This window comes from Cavia porcellus, unplaced genomic scaffold (assembly GCF_034190915.1).
Source record: "Cavia porcellus strain 051 isolate PalLab524CR breed Dunkin Hartley unplaced genomic scaffold, mCavPor4.1 scaffold_19, whole genome shotgun sequence".
Taxonomy (NCBI): Eukaryota; Metazoa; Chordata; class Mammalia; order Rodentia; family Caviidae; genus Cavia; species Cavia porcellus.
In genome coordinates this window covers 45,111,092-45,123,528 of record NW_026947502.1, presented here as the reverse complement: position 1 = coordinate 45,123,528, position 12,437 = coordinate 45,111,092, and the positions used below count along the sequence as shown (strand labels likewise).

Here is a 12,437-nt window from a genome sequence, read left to right as displayed (position 1 = left end):
AGAGGCTCACAGAACCGGATGTGATAAAAGGAAAAGATACCGCCACCTGGTCCAGCTTCTTCTTGGCTTAGTGGTAGGGAGGCTGAGACACAGGGTATTTACCCCTCTGGCATTCTTTTGCAAAGCTTCCCAAAGTCTTTGTACTTTGCTCTGTAGCAAAAACCAACTGATCTGCAGGAACCCCGTGGTCACCAAGTCTGTGTTTTGAGCAGCAGGTAGCTTTGGTAGCTAGCTTGCACAATGCCTCTCAATGGGCTGGGAGCTATATGTCATGCAATTTTGTCAGGAAACAAAAATGTTTATGTACGTGTTAAAACAGCATGGCCTACTCAGTGACATTCCCTTTTATTCCCTCCATTAAAAAAAGCAATAGATGTCAAAGCAACAAGACTCCTATCTTTTTAATCCTACTAAGAACATAGACAAAAAAAAAGAAGTCATACTTTTCTTCACAAAGGAGATAAGTTTATTCCCTGAAAATAGTTCAATGTCAATTTTTCAACCTTAATGGCTATGGTGAACTTCTGAATGACAAATTCCTAGTAATTTAAAGGTTTCAGTGGATAATTATATAGTAACATTAATTTTGAGTTGTAAAAATATATATCATGTACAAATAATCTTTATGTTCTTCAGCCTTAGGTAATTTAACTAGTTGTATATTACTAGAATGTATATTACCAAAAAGATACTGATTTCATCAAAACTTCATACTGCATTTTAAAATTTAAAGACAGTCCTTATCACTTTAAATCAATTTATAAATATCACCTAAGTATTCAATATGCATCAGAAATAAATTACCAGCTTCATTATTCAATGATGATGCTTCATCCTCACTTGGCATTTGAAAGTTGTTTTATGGCGCGATTTTAGATGGTTGTGTACTTGGAATTCTTACAATCATACAAGGTATGCAACATCATCCTTGCCTCACAAATAAAACATATTCAAACCATAAAAAAATAAGACTGACAAGTTCCCAAACCCTTAAAATACTCAACATTAAGAAACAAGACTGTAGATTTTTACTTTCTCTCAAAATTCACTAATTTAATCCTTTCTTTATACTAAACACCACACAAAACCAATGCAGTTTGTATAACTTTCTCTCTTAACAAGCCACACTACAAAAAAACAAACTACAAGTCATTAGCAATAGCTGGAGTTTCGGAACCACTTCCTGCACTGTAATCCTGTTTAATCTATTGTTCTCCATGCTTACAAAGTTAAGAAAGTAAAAATTTTAACTTCTAGATTGCTAGCTGAGAATAAGACACTTCTAAAAAGACACAATTTTAACCTCTGTCTTCTATTTTCACTGATACCTCTTTCTCTTAAGGCCTCGGCAGATTCAGACCACTGAAATCCATCATTTATAAACTCAGTACATTTCAGGCAAGCAGTCTAAAGGAAGTCGATTACAGCAGCAAATAAGAACGCACACTGTGCGGTCAAAGCCACTCAGTTTCACATCTAACCCTGCCACTCACCAGCTAGAGGATCTGAGGCAAGTCACCTAGACTCAGCCCCTTACCTGCAAAAGCAAGTACTGGTACCTACCCCCAAACACCTGCTATGAGGTGGACCGCGGTAAGGCACTGAACGTCATCACTGGCCTAGGGGGTGCTGCATGATTCACACCTACTTTGATGATCGCTTCTGCCAGCTCCCAAGCTGAGGCTCAAAGCCAGGTCATAGCCCAGGCTAAGCACATGCTCTCCCAATGAGCCATACCCCAACTCTGTTTGGATGACCTCGTTGATGATGACTACTATTACTGGGTCCAGAGAGACCAAGAAGCTGTGACGTAAGAAACATTTATGAGTCAATAACAGGCATCTTTTTCTGGACTGATTGCAGAATGTCCTATTAATTTTTTAATAAGCTAAGGCTTACCTATTAATTATTAGCTGAGGCTTACCTATCAATTATAGACATACAGATTCATATACAAGTGGCCAGAATAAAGAATTAGTATACACAGTCTTTCAATACCACAAAAGTAAAGTTTAAAGAAACAAATTAAAACAAAATGAGAATTAAAGCAAAAAGAAGCAAGAAGTACAGAATTGTTTTTTCAAGCTAAAATATCTCAATTTCTTTTTTTTTTTTTTTTTTTTGGTCTTTTTCTTTTTTTTTTATCGGTACCGGGGATCAAACTCATGACTGCCTGCTTGCAAGGCAGGCGCTTATGCCGCTGAGCTAAATCCTCAGCCCCTAAAATATCTCAATTTCAAAAGGAAAAAAATTTCCCTTTCTCAGAGGAAATGTGCTTGAAAACTCATCTGCATCTAAGATATCTAGAGTCTTTCAACAATGTTCCTGAATTCATATTACCACTGGGTACTTATCAATATCATTATTATTATTAACAGCTTCTAAAATCATCAAATTCTAGGCTAAGGATATTTCAGGTCCTAGTTTATTTACCTACTTACCTCATGAGTAGGGACTATTATTATCTTCCAAGTCTTATAGATAAGGAAACTAAGGCACAAAGAGATTAAACAATTTGCCCCAGGTCACATTGATAGCAATTGATATCTATATTTCTGCTGTTCTGCTGCTGAGATATTATTCCATGAGATAAAAACGGGAGTGTAAATCGGTCTGTAAGGTCTTCACCTCAGATAGTACACGTCAGGAACTCCTGAGGTGAAACAAGGGTGCCACCACAAACTGACAAAGCAGCAATGATGAGCCCACGTAGCTCTGTCCCTAAGACCCAGCCTGCTGGTGCGGACATGGGTGCTGCACTGGTCCTGAGGTCATTGAGCCACGTCCTAGCGCCTCAGAGGTAATTACTAAGTACTTCCCAAGGCTGTCTTCAACATAAGAAGTTGCCAAGATTTTTACATTACACAAACCTACATAAACATTCCTCTCCTTTAAACTTTATTTGCCTGCATTCAGCAAGGGAAAAAATGAAACATTACTCTAAGAGGTTTCTAGTCTCCCTAGTCACCGCAGTGGAACAGCTGTCAATTCTTCAAACCACAACAAAAACTTCAGACAGGCACTCCCAAAGAGTGCAGAGACTTTCTTTTAGAGAGAATTCAGAACCTGCTTTCACTTCTCTGCTGTGTTAGAGATGCTAGAATCTGGAAGCCAAATAGAGAATTCAGTCCATCTTAAAAGGCTGCAGTGCCATCCAGGGACAGCAGTTGTGACCACAAGGAGTAAAGTGGGTGGCTCACAACAGGCAGGGTCTCAAAGGAGACCAAAGCCAGGAGGCACTGAGCAGACATTCCTCTCTCAAACCTTCACACTCAACACTGCCTCTCAAGCTGCTTCCCTTCCCCTCAGAAATCACCAACAGAGCTTTCCTCAATGACACATCTTCAGAGATCATTATGGCTTCATCTCGTAGCTGCATATGGAGGGCACCTGGATCCAGATGGCATGCCACAGTCCCTCATCCACTAAGGCCCTCTGCTTTCCTTGCTGACAATAGAGGGTAATATAATTCAGGGGAAAAGAAACCCAAGTGTCTCCATCCAACACACACAAACTACCCTTTCTTTCTCTCCAGGAGGAAAATGTGGGTTTACTCATTGGACAGGATGTCTAAAAAAATCTCATAGATCAAAAATACTTAGAAGTTTTGTTTGGGGTCTTGTACTCTCCATTCTTCATTATGTTAGTGACCTATGCAACATGACAACTGTGTCCCTGACTACTACTAAAGACAAGTTCATTCGTTTAAGATGCAAAAGGTTCAAGTTCTGCCAAAGTTTTTCACTCTTCATTGCTGCTAACAAACATAAGCTAATCAAACCTCATTCATTATGGGAAACTTACTAACCAATGCAATAAGAAACCACCCCAAGTCTTACATCAGCTGTTAAAACTCACTTCGGAAACCAGCTTTACCCAGTTTGTAGAAATGCTGAAAAAGGCCCAGACACAGGTCCTCAAGTCAATTCACCCAAGGATCCAAAAACAACTGATCGCTGTAAGCCATCAACAGCAGTCAACATAGTGGATAAGAAAAAAGCAGGGAGTGTCTCATACGCAAGATTTCAACAGATTTTACACTTTATTCACTCATTCAGGCCTAGCCAAAGCAATGAATTCCTCCTATTTAAAAAAGAAAAAAAGCTGTCCATAAGCATAAGGCAAGGAAAAAGCAACACTCACCTGGTCGATGTCTGTTGGCTGCTTCAGCAGGAAGGGAGCTGCCCTGAAGCCTCAGAGCCCGGCTCTTACCACCTGTGCCACCAGGATAGTGGTAAATGACGGAAGCTGAGCACAGCCCTTCCAAGGCAGCTGAACAGTAAGAAGAAGAAAAAAAGAAGTAGGTTCCATGATTAGCTCAAACCGGATACCTAAAACAATGACTTGAACATCTGGGTATTTTGCAAACACCCATTTTTTCCCAAAACAAACCAAACATAAAAGATCAATAGTTTTGTTACCCACAGAAACTTGCCACCTAGCTTTCACAGGCCCATAGCAGAACTCATACCATAGAAAATTCAGAAAGTCCTATGCCTTACCAAGGACCTGAGTGCACAGGCAAAACACCCTCCACACTGTTATTTTCTTCCCAATGCAGCATTTTTACAAACACCACATGGCAGGTACAGCGCCAGGTTCTGGAGTTATGGATATGGGGCAGAAAATTGTCTAGATTGAAAATATCTAAAAGCAAGACCACCAAAGCAGGACCAGGACACCTTTCCACCCCAAGCACCCTATGTGCCACATACATTTCCAGACCAAACACCAGCTCCCTGACGGAGAGGGTACTAGCTCTACCCGTCTGCATAGTGAGTCAGAAGAGGCTGTTCTTTCAGATAGGCTTTCTGGTTTGTTCGCTTTCAGTTTAAAAATGGGATATAATTCACATATGGTAAAATTTATCCACTTAAAGTGTATAATTTGGCAGTTTTATACATATTCACAGTTATACAACCCTCACTACTATCTGGTGCCAGATTCTCACCCCAAAAATGAGCCTGCCACAATGAATCACTCCCTCTCTTCCCAGCCCATGGCAACACTGACCTCCTGCATGCTTCTGTCTGGCTGTTGTGGACCTTTCATAGAAATAAAATCATACATCATGTAGCCTCAGGAAAATGTTTTTCAAAGTCTACCCACGTCGCAGCAATACCAGTATTCCATTCATTTTTCTGTCTGAATAACATTCCGAGTCTATGTACACAGCACATTTTGTTTATTTATTCATCATCCGATGGCCCAAGTTTGGAAGGATGAGTGGAGGGGTGAAGGTGTACACAGGGGAGGAAGCTCAGGGGACACAACTCAGGAAGGCTGCAGAAAATGCAGCAGACAAGGTTAGGGAGTGACAAGGGACCATCGTCACAGCAACCTACACAGGCTGGCCACTTTCCCTCCCTCATCCCTTCTTATCCCCCACTCCCACCCAACTGAGGATTAAACCTGGGGCATTTGCACTGAGCCTCATCTCCAGACCTTTATTCTATTTTGAGACAGGGTCCACTCTATCTAAGTCACTAAGTTGCCGAGGCTGGGCTCAAATTTGCAGTCCTCCTGCCTCAGCCTCCCAGAATACGGATATTACAGATGTGCAACACCATGCCTAGATCACTGCCCTTTTTAAAGACTCCTTTTTCCTGCTGAAACAATGACATATCTGATCAACTTCATCAGCTGTCCTTACCCCCAAGCCATAGAAAGTCATTCACAGAGCGGAGCAGCTCTACTGACATGTGGTAGTGCACCAAAGAGTCTTGCAGCATTCCAGCCTGGAGGCACAAATCCCCCACGTGCTTCCGCATGCGTCCTTGGCACCGCTTCTTGTAATGTCTAAAAACAAAACACAATGGAAATGCATCATTATTGCTACAGGACTCCCACCCTAAACGCAACATTATTCAATTTTCTCCCTACCCATCCCTCCCACCAAAAAAACACTAAGAAGGCAGGTTTGGGCTCTAAAACTGAAAGCCAGCAACAAACAATGCCAGTAACGTTAGCCAGAGGGAGCCTGACTTCAAACTTTTACTTGCACATGGCTTTTTAAGGGTAACAGGTATATCAGACTTTTATCATATATTTCACTTAGACAATATTACCATAGGATTCCCTTTTCTGAATTTTTTAGTTACAACATTAACACAACAAAAGTTCATTTCAGCTTTCGAAAAAAATCAATTATCTTCTTTCTTAATTTTGAAACTAGTATTATTTTATGAAGAGAGCTATGCTGCATACTATTAGCCAAGCACTTGGCTATAATAGGAGCTTTATCACCACAATTTCAGAGCAAACTTCAATAAAGCTTTCGGGGTGGACCCAGGATGCTCACTGCAGCTGTTTAAATATTGGCAAGAACATGCTATTAAATAATGATGCAAAGGTTTCCAATACCGTAACAACCCGAAAACCAAAACAGCCAAGCCTAAACCTTTGTCACTTGAAAACAATCCTAATATTTTGATTAAAATTATTAAAAGATATTATTTTAGAAGAAAAATAACAGCTGTATTAACTATTCTTGCACCAAAAATTGCAGTATCAAAAACGCCTCCCAGGGGCATCTGGAAAGTGTGACAGTCCTAATTAAGTGAATATGATTGACAGATCTCAGGACAAAGTATAAAATCCACCAGACCTAACTCTATACCAAGTTCAACAGAGTCTTTGGCTACCCCGAAGTTTAACCTTTCTGTTCCAGATGCTGCTTCACAAGTCTTATGTGAAGCTGAGGCAGACTGGAACCACACCAGCCTTCATTAGTTTTCACTCCGGCCACACACAGTGCCGGGATGGCCCCGCAAACAAGCCCTTGCATTACCCCCAGGTCCTGACCAGACACAGCCACCATACCAGCCTCCCACCTGCTCTCTCTGGCTCTCTCCACACAGTACCACCTTGCACACACACGGCCGGAGGGGCCTTTCAAAGCCCAGAGCTGATGGTGTCACTCGCCAGCTTCAGACCCTTCTGAGGATTCCCTAAGTCATGCCACAGTGACATGTGTGCACCCATGTTTACAGCAGCACAATGTGTAATAGCTAAATCCGGGAAACAACCCAAATGCTCGTCAACCAAGTAATGGATAAAATTATACAATGGAGTATTATTCAGCTATAAAGAAGAATAATCTTGAGGCTGTCATAGGTAAATAGTGGCAACTGGAGACAATACTCCTAAGTGGAATAAATCAAACTCCCACTAGTAAATACATATTGTCTCCTTAGTATAAAAAAAACTGAAAGAATAATAAGATCTAAAATGCACAATAGGTATTGTGATAATGAAAGGGGAAGAAAATGCTCAAAAGGAAAGAATAACTGGGATAGGGGAAAGGAGAAAAGGAAGAAAGGAAAAATCATGCCTAAATCTTGTAACCTGAACAACTACTCCCAACAACATGCAACATATTAACTAGTGTTAATTTCCTATTTTTTTGAAGCTCTATCACATTTTTATCCTTTTTTCTGTTTTGCTTTTTAAAGTTAAAAAAAGGATTGCAAGTTTAAAAAATATATATCTATATCTATACACACACACACACACAGGCCAGGACTCTTACTCCTGAAGTCATGCTCACTTCCCAGGTATAATAGGCGAGGAATTCAGCATCCAAATGGATACTTTCCTCCTCCAGCAACACAACTGCCAACCTTCAGTATGTGTATACAAGTGGACAATACTATCTTTACACTGGCTCAACAGCTGAATTTGACTTCTTAAATAGACTTCATTCCCTAGGCAAAGACTTGCTTCACAGGAAAAACATACAAGAAACAATGTTAAAAAGAAAACTTTAGTGAGCTAAATAAACATCTTTTTTTCACTAAAATTTTTTTTTAAACAACCTCAGTACATAGTCTAAACTGGCCTTGAATTCACAGCAATTCTCCTGTCTCAGCCTCCAGAACACTAGGATTACAGGTGTGCACCACCATGCCCAGCTAATAAAGTTTTTAGGAAGAACTCAATGTGGTGCTACATGCCTGTAATCTCATGAGGCTGAGGAGGAGAATCGTAAGTTCAGGGCCAACCTGGCCAATTTACTAAAACCATGTCTCAAAAAAACCTAAAATAAAAGGGCTGAGGAGGCAGCTCAGTGGCAGAGCACTTTCCTAGCATGCATGAGACTCTGGTTCATTTCCCAATACCACAAAAAAATTAAAAGAAAACAGGGCTAGGGATGCAGCTCACTGATTACCTAGCATAAAGCTCTGGCTTTAATCCCCAGCGGAGAGAGAGAGAGAGACAGAGAGAGAGAGAGAGAAAGAGGGAGAGAGAGAGAGAGAGACTGAGACTGAGACTGCATAGCATGCAGCCACAGTGGAAATAAATTTAAAGCTAATACAAAATTCAAATATAAAAATACATCTTGAATGCATTATAAATTGTAAAACTAATAGTGAAACTGAAAGCTATAAGCAGTAGGTCTTAGGCATAGAAACTTGAGCATCCTCTCAGTACCTCAGAGTATCTCTTGTTGTTTCATTATCCTCATAAGTAATAAACCGTTAAAAGAACTGGAATTAAGAATTAATAGAAAATGAGTAAGAACCTGGTAATCCTCCAATAACAGCAGTCTAAAATACATTTACACTAAGTCACAGGCAAAGGCCTGACAGTGCACAGATGAAGAGAAAGACATCACTTCTAGAAGTCAGAGCAAGCACATACCACACAGCACCTCCAGGTGGCTCAAAGCACAACTCTGTGCACAGAACATCAATTAACACTGAATCAGAGTCCGAGAGTACGGCTCAGAGAGAATGCCTGCCTAGCATGCAAGCCCTTGGAGTTAATATCCAGCACTGACAAAAATAATAAAACAAAACAGGAAAATCCAACTAGAGATATAATCCAGTGGTGGCAAACCTACCACACACATGCCACAGAGGGCTATTTGTATCACTGAACGTTCCAAAATGTTCACTGATATAGACTGTACAATTTTTATGATCTGATTAGATAAAAGAGAAAATGTTTAGTATTTTTCATGATTTTGGTGCTACTTATACGACCTTGGTGTTTCAGTCCTCTAACCAATTTCCATGCAAAGTAATTTATATATTCAAATTCAAGGGAACTTTGAGAAAGGCAAACTCATTTTGGTAAGGGGAGCATTACACAGATTTAGAAATCTTTGCATAGATACCAGGCAATGCTCATGATTTTGCATGAGGAAATCTTATGTGTACAGAAACTTTTTGATTGTGTACATCATCTACACATAATCAAATAAATATCCCACCAGCTGCTCAGGCAGCACAGCTGAAGATCCAAAGCAGACAATCCTAAGTTGTGTGAGAGCACTAAAAAGGAAGTTTTAAATGCAGTGTTTTATACTCAATTTCAGATGCTTACTGTAGGCCATTAACTGATACTGCATGTAGCCTAATGAAGAACTGAAGACAAATCATCAGTGTTGATTTGCTGCCTCTAAACTTTTTTATGCTAAAGTCACATATTAAAACAACACCCTATCTCAGAGAAATTTAGGCTTAACCTGAAGCTCTTGTTACTTTCTACTGAAAGAAGGAAGAACTGAGAATTTTCCACTAAAAGTGAAAAAGCAGAGCTGGCAGTACAGCTCAGAGGTAGAGTGTGTGCTGAGCAATGCACAAGGCTGTGAGTTCAATCCCCAGCGGCACCCCCTTCAAAGCACAATAGTGTCTGCATTCTATTTTCCTCATGCGCATATTTTGCGCGCCTGCAGTCACATCCTTACAAAAGTAAAATAAGATACCTCTCTCTCTGGGGTGTGCAATGCTTCCATGCCACTTGATCACCTTTTATGGTTTGAGTCTAGATGTCCTCCCAAAGCCTCATGAGGTCATAGTGATTTTTCAGAGGTGGCTGAAAACAGAGTATGTGATTGATTCATAGTACAATGCTGGGAGTAAATGTCCTGGGATTCAAGGTGGGTGACTGCTGCATCAGTCTACTAATTGCATGGGCACCACCCTAATCCCAGTAGACTGGATACAATATAAGGAACAGAAAGAGGCTTCTCATTCTCCCTTGTTGTTTTTGATGTCTTGTGGGTGCCATGAACTATTCACTGCAAAGCCACCCTGCCTTAGAACTAGACCATTATGGACTGAAACCTCTACAAACCGTGAACTAAACAAATCTTTCCCCCCTTTTCATTTTGAATGTTGGTAATTTGTCCCAGCAACAAGAAAAATAAGACACCATCAAAGAAATCTGGGCCTCATGAATTAGAACTTGAGCATGTATGGAGAGAAATCTACTTTATGGTTCCAAGTATAATGGGGACCACATGAACTTAGTGGGCCTTTAAAGTCTAACAAGTCTGCCTTTAAATCCTGCCCCATCATTGACTAACTATGTGCTACTGGACTAATTACTCAGCTTCTCTGAGAATGCCTACTGCTCTGCCCCTGGGCCAGCCACTACTCACCTCTCATGGCACTGATGGCATAAATGAAGTTTTCAAGTAGGATAGCTAACTGTTGCTTGACATAGTTATGCTGATTCCTGTTAGGCTTGTATTCTACTCTCAGGAAGTACTGTGCTTCTGAAAGACTATTCTATTCATCTCTGCACCCACACAATATTGTGCCTTACACTTAGAAAGATCAAAAAAGAACCACATGCTCCGAAGTACCCTTCCTAACTTACTGGGGCTTATTTCTTGAAGTCTATTATAGAGGAAAAGATCATCCCAGACCTGCCCAACAGCCCTCCTCTCTATTCCCCATCATCTCTCTCCTTCGATCTGTGGAAAGGACAGTACCTCTGGCTGAGGACTCCAACTCTGCTCCCACTGTTTCTCTCCCTCAAGGATGACTCTGTCTTTTACAACTCCCACACAGGCTCACCACTCCTCAACCCCAGTCCCCTGCCAGAGCTCTTTCTAATGTTCCAATCTGTCCACTGAAGTTCCTTAGACTCCTTTCTCTCTCTAAGACCAACACTTTCAGGGCACATGGCATTTGCTCCTGATAGCCTAAACTTCTCCAAATGAGTTACCACCCTCCCTACTCTGGGCTCCTCAACTTCCTAGGCAGGGCTGGCTTATAATAGGGAGAAGCACGGACTCTTCACATGCATCAGTCTGCAATGTCCCCAATCAGATCACCTACATGTTGGGTTTAAACACAGGCTAAATACAACTTCCCTACACCTGAGCTCCAAGTTCAAATCCAACCACCTCATGACCTCTCCACTTGGACTCCCACATACACGGGACAGTTCTCCTCACAGCAACCAGCAGCCCAGAATGGGTCCAGATATTCAAGTCAGACACTTGAGTATTATACTTCATCTCCTCTCTTCCCTCTCTATAATACACCTCAGTTGGATACCTGGGACCTAACACAATACATAGCAAGTGCCCAATAAATGTGTGCTGAACCACTCGAGTCCTCACTAAGGAAGGGAGTCCCTCCTGCACAGGTCACTTAGAAAGGGCACTTGTCCCTTTCACAGGAGGCTCAGAGAATGGCCCGAGACAGGGATTCACACTTCTCTGTGGTTTGAGCTTGAAGGTCTGATGTTCTCAAAGAGCTCTTGGGTGACAGCTTTAAGGACATGCTTGCCAGAGGCGGGCCCATTTGATAGGAAGGTCCTGCAGCCAACACAGGACTGTGCCCTGCTCTTATCTCTGCACTACATGTTCCATTTGGACAGCTCTGACTCCCTCTCCTTGCTACACTCATTTCTCTTTTGGCTTCTACCATAGAATGCAAGGAAATCTTGCAGAAAGTCCAGCCTATTTCAACGGAGACAGAGCAAATGAAGACTGAAAACATGTGCACTGGAGCCAGAGCACTAGAGAATACACACAGCGCTAGAGAAGCATGTTGTAGCAGCCGTACACAGAATGCAGGCCTGTCACTTCAGAGAAGGGGAATCGGGATTCAGGGCCCAGGTCAGCTGAAGACTGTCCTGCAGGACCGGCCATGGGAGCTGAAGGTTCTATATCAGTAAGGCAAGTGCATGATGCACCATCAGTGATGCATGTTAGCCTCCACCAATGCAATCAGCTCCTTTGTCTGGGGTGTGGGGACCAGCAGAGCAGCTGTAGAAGGACACTCTATCTGGTGAAGGCAGAGAGGAAACTGTGGTTGGTGAGGTTCTGTGACCACAAGATCCAAGAGAACTAGCTATGTAGAAGGTCATCTTTTCCTGATACTTAGAAAAGTTGCTATTGAGTCCTCATAAAAAAGGGTGGAAGACTTAGAATATGGAATCTTTATGGGAAAAGTTTCTGCAAAGCAAAAGAAAGGCAGGCAGGCACTCCTCCAGCAGCCCCCAGTTCCCAGCACATGCCTGCACCAGTGCTGCTCCATATCATGCCCATCATGCAGCCGCAGCCAGCAATCACATGCCTGATATGTTCCTTTTTGAAGCCTAGAGAACAGTGCTAGAGGTGCAGCTCAGTGGTAGAGCACTTGCATGGCATGCACAAGGGCTTTTGACTCCCCACCCCCCCCCAAAAAAAA

The 12,437-nt window shown here is 41.7% G+C and overlaps 1 protein-coding gene across 6 annotated transcripts in view; it reads right to left on the bottom strand.

Moving 5' to 3' along the window:
• Positions 1–12,437, bottom strand: part of Trappc9 (trafficking protein particle complex subunit 9) — a 703,342-nt gene that overhangs the window by 682,181 nt on the left and 8,724 nt on the right. For all 6 annotated transcript variants that reach the window (XM_063231022.1, XM_063231023.1, XM_063231024.1 and 3 more), the window contains 2 exons: positions 5,654–5,799; positions 4,144–4,272 (listed from right to left, as the gene is read on the bottom strand). In XM_063231022.1, coding sequence (XP_063087092.1) covers positions 4,144–4,272; positions 5,654–5,799 — 275 coding nt within the window. The remainder of the gene's footprint in view (positions 1–4,143; positions 4,273–5,653; positions 5,800–12,437) is intronic.